The 17,863-nt window shown below is 38.0% G+C and overlaps 1 protein-coding gene across 1 annotated transcript in view; it reads right to left on the bottom strand.

Moving 5' to 3' along the window:
• The window catches only part of phf21b (PHD finger protein 21B), a 167,607-nt gene that overhangs the window by 40,460 nt on the left and 109,284 nt on the right, over positions 1–17,863 (bottom strand). Inside the window, 3 exon segments of the mRNA XM_072267830.1 lie at positions 6,618–6,672; positions 8,473–8,549; positions 14,321–14,372. Of these exon segments, the coding sequence (XP_072123931.1) occupies positions 6,618–6,672; positions 8,473–8,549; positions 14,321–14,372 (184 nt within the window).

The raw sequence follows: 17,863 nt of genomic DNA, 5'->3' as shown, positions 1-17,863 counted from the left end.
ATACTTAGTGTAAAAGGCCTCCTATCGTGATGTAGCCTGTGATTCTGTGTAGAAGATACCATCCAAAATTCAAATAAATGGTTTAAGCCAGGACATTGAGAGTTGACATTGAACTGGGGAATCAATGCACACATGGGAGAAGTCCAAAAGTGACCCACAACTAAAATTTAATAAAAGACAGCACCACATATGGGTAAAAATAAAAATTGGGAAATCCTCTGAAAATATGCATCAAGTGAGAACAAATACGAAATAACACATAGGTTAACCTATAATACCTTGCCTTTGCCCAAATTACAGAATTCAGAAAATACAAATAGGCGTGCCTACCTTATAACATATTTAAACTGTTAGGATAAGTTATCAATTAACAGTTCATAGTACAGTAATGAAACTGAATGATATCCTAGCTTTCTTTTCCCCCCCTTTTCTCCTTCCTTTCCCTTACCACCAAAATGATCAGCAAGCTTGGGGATTAAAAAGATTTCAGAATTCAAAGGAAAACTAAGATATTGATACAGAAAAGGAAACAAAAGTTGCACGATAAAACAAAGAACAAATAAGAAAACAGGAAAAATTAACGTTGGCTCTTAAAAATTGTATGGGCAAATTATATTGGTAATCATGGAAAGGATAGAGAAATTATACAAATATTTAGAGTCCATCATTATAGAAGGCACAAAAAGCTTCAAGGGGTTTTAAATGAGCTGAAATAAATTTGCACTAATTTAAAAATAAGTATTAGAGAAATTAGTGGGACTGAAACCTGCTTAATCCCAAAGATCTAATGATCTATATACCAAGTCTTTGAAAGTGGTGGATATGGACAAAATGGATATACTACTTGTCATCAGCCAAAATTCAAAAGTCCTTGTTAGCAAAGAATGGAAGGTATATTAAAAACTAGAGACCTTACAACCTGACATCAGTGAATGAGGGGCTATATTGAAGTTTACTGATGACAAAAAGTTGGGTAGCATTATGGACGGAGAGGAATAGAGATAGGCTAAGTTAGTGGACAGGGACATGTTATGATGTGACAGAGAATAAGTTGCAGGGTTTCAGTGAAGTGAGAGGGGGAAATAAAACTGATAGGATTTCTCTGCAAGAAGCTCTAGCACAGACCTATTGGGTTGATTATGATATATACCAAAGAAACATAATATGGGATGTCATTCACTTTATTCAAAATAAAAAAAACACGCTATTTTGTTTAAATAAAAAGGTGAATCTAGAATACAAATATGCAAATATACAAAAAAGATATAGTAAGTAGATCAATGAATTCAGAAGACAAACAAATACAAAATGGCCCCAGCAAGACTACATGTGGAATATTGTGAGCAGTTCTGGTCTCCCATATACTTTATACAGGGAATCTAACAAAGGTTTTCCTGATTCATTTTGAAGTTGGGGAGTTTGATCTCTTTGGAGTGATTGAGTATTCTGTGCCTATGCTCCCAAGCTTCGAAGAGTGAGTAGTAATCTAATTATTAAAGTATGGCTTGGAGGGGATAGGTGCCCGTAGCATCTACTATGTTTCTGACGACTAGAGTTTCCTCGAATCAGGAGTTACAGCCCAAAAAAATATGGGTCTGGCTGTCTGGGACTGAAATGAGAAGAAACCTCATCATCCAGAAGACAGAGAATCTTTGGGAGGCTGTGGAAATTCAGTCACTCGCTATATTCAAGACTGAAATTAACAGGTTTAAGGCTATTGAGGAAGCAAGGGAATATGGAATTACTGGTTGGAAATGATATTGAGGTAAAATGTCAGCCACGATCTTAATGAATGGTAGAATAGTCACTAGGAATCAAATAGGAGACTCCTACTTATATTACATTTTTGTTGTTTTTTCCATAAACTAATCTAACCAAGGTGTTGTCAGAAGGTCATAACAGCAACTCATCGTGAATAACCTCAAACTCCAAAAGAGATGAAAGGTGGTGTAAGCAGGAAACCTTCAGACCGTGCAGCATGCCTTTCTGAATTTGTATACATTTATGGTTAGGTTTCATATTAATTTTCATCCTGGCCAAAATATTTAAGCACCTCAATAAAGGGATGAGAAGCACATCTTGCTCAGCTCAAAAAAAAGGTATTTTGTGCCAAGAGCACTTTCCCAGTCACAACCCACTGCAAAGTATTGGACTTAGCAGTCAGCAATAGAAACAAGTCAACTTGTTTTCCTGCTGCTTGCTTACTTTGTAGGAATTATATGGGATATCTGAACCAATGAAGAGGGAATATAGAGAGATGCTGCATGGAAATAAATTGTTTGCTTCACTGAAAATATCTCAATGAATGGAAAGTTAAAATTTAAGGGAAACTATCCGGTTATCAAATGGTAAATTTAATGGCACTAATTCAAACATAATATATTTTGAAAATGCATTTTAAAAATCAGGTAATTACTGACAGACAAGCACCAGAAAATGACCAGATAAGCTGCCAATCTTAAAAACTATTATAGCTTGGTGATAGTCTGCAAGAAGGCAAACTGGCAATACAAGACAAACCTTAGTAAACTAACTAAAATTATTTCAAAAAGGTGACCAAAGTAGCAGACAGGTGTTTTAGTGACATGAACAGCTTAGGAGCTTTAAAAGAGTAAGTTAGGCAAACAAAAAAGAAGAGACACAAAAGCAGACCATCAGGATTAGTTGAAAAAAATTATGAAGATGTTTATAGAGCATAAATATTGGCATGGGTCAATGAATTGAATGAGCTTGCTTTATGCTAAATTAGTATGGAGATTCTAATCACAAACAAGAGAAAATCTGCAGATGCTGCAAGTCCAAGCCACACACACAAAATGCTGGAGGAACTCAGCAGGCCAGGAAGCATCTATGGAAAAAAGCACAGTTGATGTTTCGAGCCAAAACCCTTCAGCAGGCCTGGAGGAAAAAAGCTGAGTAGAAGATTCCAAAGATGGGGGGAGGGGACAGAGAAACACCAGGCGATAGATGAAACTTGGAGGGGGAGGAATGAAGCAAAGAGCTAGGAAGTTGATTAGTGAAAGAGACAGAAGGCCATGGAAGAAAGGAGAAAAAAAGGGCGGGGGGGGGAAGCACCAGAGGGAGGTGATGGGCAGGTAAGGAGATAACATAAGAGGGGGAAAAGGAGATGTGAAACGGTGAAGGGGTGGAGGGAAGCATTACTGGAAGTTTGAGAAATTGATGTTCATGCCATCAGGTTGGAGGCTACCCAAACACAATACAAGGTGTTGTTTCTCCAACCTAACTGTGGCTTTATCACGACAGTGGAGGAGGCCATGGGCGGGCATATTAGAATGGAAATGGAAAGTGGAATTAAAATGGGCGGCCACTGGGAGATCCCACTTGTTCTGGCAGACGAACCGTAGGTTCTCGGCAAAGCGGTCTCCCAATCCACGTCATCTCCCACCGACATACAGGAGGCTACACCGGGAGCACCGAACACAGTATATGAGCACAACAGATTCACAGGTGAAGTGTCACCTCACCTGGAAGGACTATTTGGGGCCCTGAATCATAGTGAGGGAGGAGGTGTAGCACTTGTTCCACTTGCAAGGATAAGTGCCAGGAGGGAGTTCAGTGGGGAGGGACAAATGGACAAGGGAGTCACGTAGGGAGTGATCCATGCGGAAAGCAGAAAGTGGTGGGGGGAGGGAAAGATGTGTTTGGTGGTGGGATCCCGCTGGAGGTGGCGGAAGTTTCGGAGAATTATGTGTTGCACACGGAGGCTAATGGGATGGTAGATGAGGACAAGAGGAACCCTGTTCCTGGTAGGACGGGGGAAGGATGGGATAAGAGCGGATGTGTGTGAAATGGAAGAGATGCAGTTGAGGGCACTGCTGATGGTGGAGGAAGGGAAGCCCCTTTCTTTGAAAGAGGGAGATATCTCCTTCGTTCTAGAATGAAAAGCCTCATCCTGAAAGCAGATGCAGCGGAGATGGAGGAATTGACAGAAGGGGATGGCGTTTTTACATATAGCAGGGTGGACAAGATATAGTCCAAGTGGCTGTGAGAGTACATTGGTTTATATTAGACTGGTGAATAAGCTGTCTCCAGAAATAGAGACAGTGTGATCGAGAAAGGGAAGTGCCAGAAATAGACCAGGTGAATTTGAGGGCAGGGTGGAAGTTGGAGGCAAAGTGGATGAAATCAACGAGTTCAGCACAGGTGCAGGAAGCAGACTATCAGAGTCGATGCAACGTAGGAAAAGTGCCGGAAGGTCACCAGTGTAGGCTTGGAACACAGACTGTACCACGTAGTCGACAAACAGGCAGGCATAGCTGGGACCCATGCAAGTGCCCACTTTTGTCTGAGAGGAGCTAAAGGACAAATTATTTGGAGTGAGGACAAGTTCCGCTAGGCGGAGGAGAGTGGGAACTGGTTGGGTCTAGTGTCCAGAAAGAAACAGAGAGCTTTGAGTGATCCACAGTAAAAATAAGATGGGGGCCAGGGAACCTGAATCCTTGAAAAGATCAAGAGCTTGTGAAGTATCACAGATGTAGGTAGGAAGGGACTGAACCATAGTAAAAATAAGATGATGGGGGCCGGGGAGATTCTAACCCCTTGTTTCTTCATCATGTACTTATTTTTTAAATTGCTTTTCCAAAATTAAAAACTGAAAGTGCCGGAGAAAATCAGCATGTCAGACAGCATTTGAAATATTGCCGAAAGGTCATTGACCATAAAACAAGACATAAGAGCAGAATTAGGCCACTCCGTCCCATGAATCTGCTTAGCCATTTGATTATGTCTGATTTGTTTTCCCCCTCAACGCCATACTCCTGCCTTTTCACCATAACCTCTGATGCCCATACTAATCAAGAATCTAACAACCTCCGCTTTAAATATACCTGTTAATTGAAAAATTAAAAAAGACTTGGCCTCTACATTCATTTGTGACTAATGAATTCCAAAGATTCACTACCCTCTGGCTAGAGAAATTTCTCATCATCTGTTCTAATGGAACATTATTTTTCCCCTGAAATGGTAACAACTTCTCTCTTCAGAGATACGCCTGACTTGCTTACTGTCTACAGCATTATTTCAGATTTCCAAAACTTCAAGATTATTGTTTAATTTTTCAATGATATTAATACTTGCTGTTTACCAAGGAATGTCGTTGCTATAAATACTACCTTAGCATGAGTGTGAAACATTGGATAGGTTAAAAAAAGAGTGAAAGTACAAATATTCAAGGGTGAAACATTTTTGAACTAGATAGACTGCCAAACTCAAAAGCCAATGCTGTCATAAACAGATGCATCCCAAACAGTAAACTGGTTGGATGACATTATGTGGGTTTTTCCTTGATGTTGACTTACCCATTACTTGCTGTAGATCCAGTTTGGCAGTGGTTCTGCCAGCTTAGTCAATTTTGCTGCTATGAAGCCACCCTCAATAGGGAATATTGAACTCCCTCACTTAAGAGAACTTTGTGCTCTTACTTCTTCCAGGTGACATTCAATATGAAAGAGCACACAATCTATACATTTAATCCACAGCCATTTGGTAAGCTGGAGGAGGTCAGATCTAATGTCATGACCAAATGCACAAAATTTCAAGAGCTACTTCTTGCTGCCTATTTACCACTGTGCTGCCACTGCAGTAAGTGTTTATTCAGAACTGAAACAGTAATTAAAAAAAAACTCAAACCACTCTAAATCTTTGAAATTATCTATCACAGAAGGCCATAGGTGTACACTTATTAAGGGCATTTAATACTGATACTGACTCCGGCCGGGGGCGGGGGGGGGAGTGATGGGAGTGATGGGGTGATGTTCTTGTTGTCGTTTGCGCAATTTCTTTTTTGCGCTTGAGGGTCTAATGTTTTCTTTGAATGGGTTTCATGGTTGTCTGTAGAGAAGTTGAATCTCAGGGTTGTATACTGCATACATACTTTGATAATAAATGTACTTTGAACTTTGACTTCACTCAGGACACAAGTGGTTTGGCCGAGGGAAAGTGTAACATCTATTTCTTACACATAGATTCTCAAACTGTGAAGGCATAATACCATGCCACCTTATTAATCTACATGCTATTGATTACTTTAAGGCAGATCAATAAAGCTAGCACCACACAGTTAAAATATAGTTCCCATCTCAACACTAATATTCTGCTACTACATCATAGATATAATGACACAGGAGGCATTCAGCTTTTTGGGTCCATAGTATATCCCCCAGGTTATTGACTCCCACTGATGCTCATCAATTCCCTATTTGGCTCCTGTAGCTATTAACCTCAAATAAGAGCAATTCGCAGTTGTCAATTAACCTTAGAATATGCTCTTGTGATGTGGGAGGAAACCAGAACATTCAAAGGAGGCCCACATAGTTAAAAAGAGAACATGCAAACTCCACATACACTGCACTGGATGTAAGGATTGAATCTGAGTCCTTGGAACTCTGTGGCAGTAACTGCAGTGCCATATATGCAAACATGTTCTGACATGAGTTAATATCTTAAACTGCAAGTAGCAAGTCTTTATTAAATGCTTGCCTAAAAATGAAATCACTGTTGAACTCCCTGCAGCTTATATTCACACTTCCCATTATATTATCATCTGCATTGCATGAAACTATAAAATGGAAGGATTGGATGAACTTACAAATACATACCTCTTGTTGAAATATACAAAGAACCATTTAGGTAGCTTGTTGCAATTCGTTTACGCTGGGGGGAATATTAACCAAGAAAGACCATTAAGTCAATACCTTTTTAAAAAAATAGACATTAGCTTTTGTAATAAAAACATCTGTACTTGTGTGCTGCATTGTGACAAATATTTTAAAGTGCCTTTATGCTGGCAAAGATAATACCATTTAGTGTTAGATGTTTGTCTGTCACGGATAATTAAACACTTTTACTGTGATACATAAAAGCATTAATATATTAAAGGCTAATCCAATCATACATTTTTTATGTAACAAAACCATGCCAATATTATAGCCTGCAATCCCATGAGATCAGATGAGGTGCAAAATTATGAGGTGCAAAATTTTGAGGCGACTTCTGAAAAAAACTTTTTCAAAAAAATCTAGAGGCCTTAAAACGCAACAGAATAAAAATCCAGACAGCATAACTGCAGCAGCTGTACATCAAACAGAGAATTGTGTCAATGAATTTGAAGACTATGTGGTAAGGACAAAGGATAATTGCTTAGTTTTTCCATTAACTTGAAAGAAAAATTAGTTACCTACTTGGTCAACAGGGATAGTTTTTTTTGAGAAATATCTAAATATTAAAGTATCCATGTTGCATCTCCAACTAAATAAATAAATGCAAAAAGAATTCTGCATTTTGTTCATCTGAAAGGACTTAATTAATCCAAAAACAACAGTCTCATATTTTAGTCCTTTACATTTAAATGTCCTTGATTTTCTGTTTGTCTTCCGCTTTTTCAATCTTTCATTCTACTTCAATTCAGGTCAGTGGTGAAAGCCATTGTCTAACCTATATTCCTATCCAACCTTATATAGCATTAAGTTTTATTTTTCATCGTTGATAGGTTGAGAGTTATTGCTTACAGAGATTATCATGGTACGTAATATTTACTATGGAAAGTGGCAAGATATTTTTTTTAAAGGAAAAGTTGGAAATACTTGAAATATACTGAGATTCAATACAGTAAGAGAGCAAGGTGGTGACGTTATTTTTGGATATATAGCAAAGAATGCAGAGTGAAAGACTTCCTTCTGTGATTTAAACAGAGTAAATAAGGGGTCAAAATGGCATATAAAATACTGAAAATTATTATTCAGCACTATAAGCTCTTTTTAAGTCTACTGGAGTTGTTTGTTTTTCCCTGCTACAAGGAACTGAGTGTCAAACAAATTATACATTAAGAATGACAAAAATGCTTAATATCCTCTGCCTAGAGAGAACATGGATATAATTCCGTTTCTCACTCCAAAGAAGCTGCTTGTTGATTGTTCCCAGTTTGCCCTATTCTATAAACCACAGCTTCCTGATATCAATACATTACATATAAATCAACTGCAATCAAACTCAATGCATAATACACTAATCATTGGGCGTATCATTACAAATAATCAACTACAACTATTCTGTCCCTAATAGAACAACGGCTTACAGAAATGCTATGTTAAGATTAGAGCACTAAATAGTAGCATTGTTTTTTTGGGGGAAAAGCAAATTAAATGACCCAAACAAAACAATCACAGGATAACTTAAAAAGTTGGTCCCAGCCACTGTTACAATAGCTACTCCATTTTAACATTGAATCCTCAGGTTAACATGTAAAATAATAATCATGGTAGCATCTTACGGGAAACAAGAATAACTTGCATCCTGTGATAATTGTACCTACTTTACATTTTAAGCTTTAGGATCGCAAAGAAGAATTAACTTCCAAATACATCTTTACACAGGGCACTGTGCCCACATTTAACCATCAACCCTCAACTGATTCAGAGAAGTATCATACTACCCAAATATCCAAATAACGTTTACCTCTGGTTCAAACAATCCACTGTATGTTGGATTGGCTGTGCTTCTTCTCTTTCTTTCCTGGCGCCTGCTTTGGATTTCTGTAACCATGACAGCATTTCCATTATTAGCAAGTATTTTGCTTTAAAATAAACTGAATGAAGTAGCTGCTTTAAATGCCACATTCACACTTTTAGGCAGTATTTATTAAGGCTATCTACAGCACCATTCAGTATTTTAATGTCACAATCAGTAATCAATTCACAATAACTATAATATACATTACAGTAACCATAAAATGATGCAGTGAAAAATATGCTTCACATTAAAAAGCACATTATGTGAACAGACTGGATCTCCAGAAGAAAGCATAATTCATTTTATTTACAGCTGTTATATATAAAAGAGAACATCTGTAAGCAGGACAGCAGAATAACTTGAAGAAAATACATTTGTAACTGGGAATAATGCAATAAAATAATGAATAGCCCCAATTAAATCTGATGTACACCTACACTACTATAAAGGGTTGTTAGAAAAGCACTTCCACAATAAGCAAGATGTTTTGTTTAAATCATAAATTGAGAAGAGTATGCAGTTTACAGATAATTTTCAAGTTGAGCACTGAAAGCGCAACACAATTCCCAAAGGACAAATAAAAAGGTAATAGATCCATATCTGCAATTTTTTTCCTCAAAAGCCAGTGAAGAAATTATTTAAAGATATAAACATTTGACTTTACCCTAGTCATGCCCAGTCACATGGGTAATTATTATCTGTTCTAATTAGTTCAAGATTTAGGCCAAAGTGATTTGCAATCTGTCGGATTATAAAACTATACAACCCGACAGCTCAGTGGTGAGCTATCCAGCATGGTATGTTGAGGCCAGCTCTTTAAAAGGGCTAAACAATTGATCTTACACATCCCTAGCCTTTTCTAAATAACTGTATATTAGTTGCTTTTTACAAATACAGTGGATTCCAGTTAATCAGGTCATCGGTTAATTGGGACAGCTAATGATTTTTAACAACTCTTAAAGAATAAAAACTAAGCAAAAAAACAGCCAGGATTCTCTTTGTTTATTTGGGACACCATGTCCCTTAATTGGCAAAAGAGGTAGTCAGTCACGTGCATGGCTGTTAAATATTACACCATGCTTAGAGCGAACAGTTGCATTAGTTACAAGTTTGTGTTATGTTATCCATTGGGTTGATGGACACCAATTCAAAAAGCAGTCACTTTTGATCGTTTTGTTTTTTTTCAAATTTGACTTAAAAAACAATTGAGACCATTGCCAAGATGCCACAAAAATACTTGACATCAGCTAAAAAATTACCCTACTGGACGAAATTAAAAGCAATCCACCCAACACCATTGCCAGCTGGCAGAGGTAACTGGAGTGCAGAAATCTACAATTGCACACTTGATACATTAGCAGGGCAAAAAGTAGGCATTCATTACTTGATGCCAGACAGGAAACATCCCAAAAATCAAAAGCGTGAAGGATCCAGATATTAAGGAGACCTCAATGATCTGTTATTGTAACTGTACGAGGTGTGCATGTCAGTGGACCAACGTCAATAAACAAGTCACCACATGAAATACAAGAAAGCACATGGCAAGAAAGGTAGTGCTGATGCTGTAAATGCAGAAACATGGAAATCTAAAAAAATTCCCAACTTCCTTCAAATTTTTTGTGCAGATGATATCAATGCTGATGAAACCGGCCTTTTTTTAAAATCATGCCCAGCTGAACAGTTCCCTCTTACAAACACACAGCACTATCAGATTCAAAGAAAGCAATGGATCACTTAACTGTTGAGTTGTTCAAATATGTCAGAAACTGATAAAAATAAATTGTTTCTTTTTGGGAAAAGTGTTAAACCTTGATGATTTAAGGGGCTAGGAATGGATAATTTATCGATCAGTTATTATGCTAATAAGAATGCATGGATGATTTCTGAAATTTTAAAGAAATGGCTAATGAATTGGGATATGGAGCTACAGCAGAAATCAAGCAAAGTTGTCATGCTTGGTGACAATTGTGCAGCACACCGTAATGTAGAATATTTGAGAAACTTGCAGTTGGAATTTCTGCCTACCAATGCAAGATTCTTGGTGCAACCAATGGATATGGGAATCATTATCATCATCATCAGGTGCCATGCCCAGTTTGAGCTTTGACTGCCATGGCCCACACACTCCTGTTTCGGGTCAAGTGGATCAATTCATTGGGTATTCATTTCCAGTTCTCTGGCTGCTGTCTCTTAAAAACGTTGGATTGCAGAAAGTTGGAGGCAATTGAGGAAAGTCTACTGATATCTTTTTTAACAGCCAAGGAAGTGTGTGAAAGAGTTGCCTTTTACAGGCAGTACAGTTTGTCAGTGATAGATGGCGAGAATTAAGCAGCAATAGAATTCAGAACTGTTTTGCTCACTGCAGTTTCAGGTTTCGAGATGCCAGAAATGAAAATAAAATGATCTCACTCCTTCAACGAGAACTATGAAAAATATTAAGGTATCAACAATTATATTAAATGTTGCAATGAAAATAAAGAATTAGGGGATGCAATCATCGAAAGCAATGTATCAAAACACCAAGGTGGGGAATATGATGATGAGGAAAGTGATGAGAATGACACAATTGAACCTAAGCTAGTGACTACACAGGATGCCAGGAAATTTATTGTTGGATTACACACTACTTCATCCAGGAAGGCAATGAAAGTAGTCCATTATCTGCACTAATTTTGTTCATTTATAGTCAATCAAATGAACAAGGCAAATGAATTTGTCCATCAATGACTATTAGGAATTAATACACAGGTTTATAGTACTATTGTAATATTGGTAGTGTTCTAATTGGTTCTGTAGTTCATTTAAATACATCTGTATTTCATTTAAATACATAACTTGTTACTCAGTTCCACTGCAGTTTGTCTTTTTTATACCTCTTACATTATTTCCATGAAACCTCGGCTAAACAGAGTAGCCACTTAATTGGGCCAAAACGTGCTGGTCCTAATGTGTCCCAATTAACCGGAATCCACTGTACATGCACATGCTTCATTATTTTTTGAAAGCTCCTCTGAGATCTGATCTCAAGAAGCATACTCAGGCCTTAACATCTTAAAATTTACTTCCACTTCATTTGTCACAAGAAACAATTTTCATCCTATGGATCTTACAAAACTTGTCACAATCCTAAACAACTTAGTTAAAAATTCATTGTCTCTACTTTAAGAACAATGTAAACTTCACTAAATTCTCTACATAATTTATGTCCTTCAATCCGATCATCACCCCCAATCAACCCACTCATAATTTTCATTCTTTAAATCCTTCTTAAATAGTGTCGAGAACAGTGCTTTACATTCCAGTTGAGACCAAATAAGGAAACTGCAAAATTTAGCACATCTTTTTTGGTAGCCATTTTCACTATTATAAAACCAAATATTTCATACAATTTTTCCCACTGCCTAATCAACTGTAAAGATGAGTGAATACCCTTAGCCCTTAGGCCCCTGACTCTTGCATGCCCCTCCAAACAGTAGCATTTGGATTACATTACCTCCCAATATTCTTTATTACTCCCTACATGAATTGAAATGAATTGAATTGACTTTATTACTTACATCCTTCATATACATGAATAAAAATCTTTACGTTACGCCTGTCTAAATGAGCAATTTATAGTAATTTATAATAAATAGTACGTAGAACAGGACCGTCAATAAAACATAGAAATACAGTTATGCCAGCATGAATTAAGCAGCCTGATGGCCTGGTGGAAGAAGCTGTCCCACAGCCTGTTGGTCCTGGCTTTTATGCTGCGGTACCATTTCCCAGACGGTAGCAGCTGGAAGAGTTTGTGGTTGGGGTGACTCGAGTCCCCAATGATTCTTTGGGCCCTTTTTACAGACCTGTCTTTGTAAATGTCCTGAATAGTGGGAAGTTCACACCTACAGATGTGCTGGGCTGCCGCACCACTCACTGCAGAGACCTGCGATTGAGGGAAGTATAGTTCCCACATCAGGCAGTGATGCAGCCTGTCAGGTCACTCTCAATTGTGCCCCTGTAGAAAGTTCTTAGGATTTGGGGGCCCGTACCAAACTTCTTCAAATGTCTGAGGTAAAAGAGGCACCATTGCGCCTTTTTCACCACACAGCTGGTATGTACAGACCACGTGAGATCCTCGGTGATGTTTATGCCAAGGAACTCAAAGCTGTTCACCCCCTCAAACCCAGATCCATTTCCCCCGGGATCAATAAAATATGACTATGACTATGGTCAATAGGGGCTAGCCTGTCTCCATTCCTCCTGTAGTCCACAACCAGCTCCTTTGTTTTTGCAACATTGAGGGAGAGATTGTGCCCCTTTGCTTACAGTATAATCCACCAATTATTGCAACCACACAAATTTTTCTCATTGTGTAACAACCTTTCGTGTGGCACCTTATCTATCAAAAAAAGACATTCAATTCTTGTTGGTATGCCTTATCTGTTATTAGTTATTTACCCTACTGTCCAAGAACTATTTCCAATGTCCTATGAATTATCCAGTCATGCACTATCATCGTACCTTTACTCCCAGTAGAGCACTTGGGCAGACCCTGGAGGGATTATTTTCTTGAACATTTTTCCTGAAGTTCTGAAGAAACAGTTAACATCTTCTAAACTGTGCCATTGTATGTAGACTACATTTTCTGCCTGCCTCTTCAACCTTCTGATTCAGATATGTAATACCTTTTATACTGACACAAGAGGGGGAGGAACTTCACTAATGACATATCTGCATTTGTCTATAATTCTCTTTCCCACTAACAAGACACATCAATTTTCCATGCAATTTCATGAGCCAAGACTCGCATGGTCTTGTGAATTTACTGTTGAATCATCTCAATGGAATTCAACAATGAACAAATTGTGTGAGGGCCACATTCCAGGGAATTACTGGTCTCTGATGACAGTCACCTACTTCCTCACTTTCTGAACGCTGTACATGTGAGAACGGCATTTCTTAAAATGTGCCACCTACAAGTCTCAACTTTGCATATGTATTGTTACCTAACTGTACCTTGTTTCAAAACTCTGAACTTGCATAACTGGTGAGACATTCTGCATATGTACTTTTCCAAATTACCCAAAGTGTACTGGGGTTCACACATGACACAGAATGTGTGAACAGGCAAACCCACATGCCCAGGCCATTCATTCTAAAAAATATTTTATTCAAATTTCTCGATTATTCAGCAAACATTAATACCACCAAAAAAAACTGACAACTTAGAAAAACAATTTGTCGACTTAACTAGAAACAAAGTAATACATTAATAATTAATGGCTCTCCTGTTTCATTTAACATGAAAACAAATATCAAAAAAAGATGGGAGTTTTGAAAAAAAATCAAAATGGTCACTTGAAAATTTAACCTGTTCTGTTTCTTTTTAAAATGCCAGGAATTCTGCCGCCTCCTCTTGTTTAAATGACCTGGCTGGTGGTGTAGTAGCATCAGCGCTGGACTGCGGGGCGGGAGGGCCCAAGTTCGAATCCAACCGGCTCCCCTGCACGCTTTTCATCCGTGCTGGGTTAGGAGCTGGTGATCTCTTTGAAAAACCCACCCGGCAGAAGGCAATGGCAAACCACTGTTGTAACTTGCCTCGTACGCGATTTCCTACTACGTCAGAACAGCGTGGGAGGAAGTCGTCCACTAACTGGAAAAATTCTGGATGCGATGTACCTTTCCTTTCCTAGTTTAAATGTGTTCATACTGTGTTTTTTTAATTCACTCTTTAAATGTCCTCAGACATCCATTATTTGCTGATCTTTACTCAAAAAAAAACACTGCTTCAAGAATTTCATATTCAACTTACCTTCCAAGTGCTCAGTAGTAACCAGGCCAAGGGATACCATAAAGGCAAGTTTCTGCAAATTTAAGAGTACATGTTCAGGCATTATGAAGCCAGTATTACTTAGTGAAATACAATTCTAAACAAACATAAGAACCTAAGAATCCTACTTCTGCAAGAGAACTCAAGCTTTCTCTGTTATTCTTAAAGCTCATGGCTTATTAAATTTTAATTTTAATTCCAAATTACTCTGACTTCCATATCTTTTGTCTGCTACATCCTTCCAATGAAGCCTAAGACAAACTCAAGGAACAGCAGCTCAACTCCCACTTCAGGAGCTTCAAGACTGAATTCAACAACGCCAGAACAACTGCATTTTCTGTCATGCCAGAGTGCCCAACTGTGATGAAAATGATGGCCTTAAAGTTTTGTTCGTGGTCCATAGATGCTGCTCATTTTCTGGTATTTCCAGCAGCTGCTATGTTGAGCCTCTTCTATTTCTAATGCATTTCTCTAGCTTTGTTCATCTATTAACTATTAACTTCTGGAAGAACTGGGTCATTCAGACAACGATAGTCCCCACCCATCACAAACACTGCCTTTGTTCTCTCCACCCTGTCATGTTTTGTAACTTCAAAACATTACACTAATTTGAAGGAAGATACAGGAGTCCGAAATGCGAGTCGTACTTTGTGTTTTACTTGAAGCGAGCCACACTCACTTATTGCGTGGTAGCGTGATGATTTATGCAATTCACATATTTGTACATATAACCCGTAATGACGATTTAAATCAAGAATGCCTAATCAACCAATATATTTATGAAATTATTCAAATACTATTTAAATACTAAATACACTCCTCCCTACTTAGCTACAAACTCCAACTCAATAGAGAATGCATCTCAACTGTATCCACAGTATACAATATAATACAATGACTATATACAGACATCCACAACATAATAAATTTTAAATTGTTCCATTTAGCCCTAAAGATTTAATTACTATGAAGGATTTCTTACTCTTGTGGGATAACGTCAAGGGGAAATCACTCTGTTTGGCAGGTGAGACATGTAGCTGTGAAACCATCTCAGGTTGGTTGGTTGTAGTTGACTTTGAGACTGCAGGAAGTAGTTCTGACAGCTCTGGACACCTTTCTTCACCTTTTATCTGTGAATCTACTTTGATCCTTGCTTCTCTCCCAGTTCTGGATTCTTTCTCGCTTGTTCCCATTCTTCTTCTTCTTTCTGGGATGTGTATCTTGATCTTGGGAAGGTGCATTTAGTTCACTAGAGTATTCTCTTATTAAACTTTCTATTGCTCCCTTTATGATTCGATCTCTCTCTCTTGGTTTCCTCATTCACAACATCATCTGACGAATCCTCGGTTTTCATATCTCCAGTGACTCCTTTCTTTTTGACTTTCCATTCATCCAGCTGGGCTTTGGTCTTTCCACCTACTTTTCCTAACAGCTTTTTGTCTCCCACTGAAAGTTCATGCAACAAACCTTAATAAGAGTGGATTGTGGTTCTTCATACTCACAAAAACTGAATGCTTGCAACCTTCCTGAAGCTCAAGTTCTCTTCCAGCTTAAAGCCAAGCCACATTTCGCAAGCAACGGCCTTCAGAGGCTTTTTCCAGATATGATATCGACAAAAATTGTTGTAGTCAGACTACTGATTTCATCACTTTCACACTTCCTCTGAGCAGCATGGTCCTTCCTTAGTCCAATATGCACAGAGGTTGACACCAACACCTGTTTATCCTCTGTTGGGAAATGGTTCATGGAAATCAGCATGGAGACAGTCATGGCAACATCCAGTATCTTTCTTAATTTACTTTCAGTAAACTTCATTACTGGGGATGTGGTGTGCAGATTGTGGATAGATCTCCAATCAAGTTTTAGTTGTCTCAGCCAATCATGCCCCCAACAATGCTGGCCTTCTTGTTTTTACCACAAGCAAGCCTAAAGGAGCTTGTTGGTTGTTGTATTTCATAGTTCAAAATGTCATTCCCATAGGAGTTATCTTTTCTCCAGTACAAGTTCTTAGTTGGTTACCCGCAGGCTTCAGTTTAAAATGCTGTTTGAAATGCCGTTCAAACTCATTTTGTGAAATGACTGAACCAGCTGAGCCACGTTTTCCATTTTAATTAATTTGCTGTTCACTTCTGGCGGAAACTTGTTTCTTACTTGTTACATACAATTGTAAGTTTTCAAATTGAAAATCTCAGTGGTACAGTCCTGCATCACTCTCATCATTATCCGATTTTTCATCAACAGCATGCAGATTAGTGCTTTTTATGAAACTACGACTTCTCTTTCATCTTTTTCTCTTCTCTGTGCAGTCCATTTATTTTTATATGCCCAACATGTGTTTTGTATGTGTCCTATTTTGTTACATTTTCTGCAAGTTTCACCTTAAGTATGCATTGTTCTGGTATATGCAAACCCCTGCCACAAGAGTAACACAGCTTGTTTAGCCAAGCCGGTTTCTGTTTAGACATTGCAATTTTGTTCACACTCACTTTCTTTCCTGACTGCAACTCAATTGCATCTCTGTCTGATGTTTCCATTGACATGGTTATTTCAACTGCTCTTTTAAATGCGAGGTGTGCTTCAGTCAGGATCTGTTTTTGAATGCTTTCTTTTAAGATTCCACGAACTAAATAATCTCTCGATGAACCATTAAGCCCATCTTAGAACTGACAATGCTCAGAAAATCTCTTTAAATTCAGTTACATCCACTGAAATGGATTCGCCTACCTTTTGATTCCACTTTTGAAACCCAAAGTATTCTGCAATCAGCAATGGTTTTGCTTCTAAGTGTGCCTGTATTACTTTCACAATATCAACAAAGCTCATTTTTGCTGGTTTAGTTGAAGTTGTTAAATTTTGAAGCAAACTATATAACTTTAAACCCAATGCATTCCTCAAAATCGGTACAGAGTATCTGTTTCTCATTGACTGTTTCATTTGCTTCAAAATACTGCTCAAATAGCTCAGTATATATGAATCAGTTACCTGTTGAGCAATCTAAAACATCTATCTTTCTGACGTAGCCGACTATTTCTGCTCTTTTTTTAAAAAATGATCACCACCTGGTACTGTTTATGAACCCACAAATTCTTGCATTTTCTGCCATTTTTAAACTCCATCAAGTCTTCCCATCCAAAGAACATGTGCTACACTGCCTTTTCTCTTTAAACTCAACTATTCCTAGCTGCACTTCCAACAGGTCAGTAGCCATCTCGCGTCCATTTTAAAAATACCTCGTCGCCACTTTTATGTTTTATAACTTCAAAACATTAAACTAATTCAAAGAAAGACAAGGGAGTCCAAAATATGAGTCTAACTTCATGTTTTTCTTAACACACATATCATGTAGTACTATCACGACGTATGCAATTCACGTATTTATACATATAACACATAATGAATTATTTAAATGAAGAATGCTTAATCAACCAATATTTACAAGACTACTACTCAAATACTACTGAAATTTTAAATACACTATTCACCCCTCCTCTCCGCCTCTGCAACTTAAAGCATACTTATTTGCAT

Source organism: Mobula birostris, chromosome 9 (genome assembly GCF_030028105.1).
Source record: "Mobula birostris isolate sMobBir1 chromosome 9, sMobBir1.hap1, whole genome shotgun sequence".
Taxonomy (NCBI): Eukaryota; Metazoa; Chordata; class Chondrichthyes; order Myliobatiformes; family Myliobatidae; genus Mobula; species Mobula birostris.
Note: the sequence above shows the minus strand (reverse complement) of the source record. Positions and strands in the feature narration are given on the sequence as shown.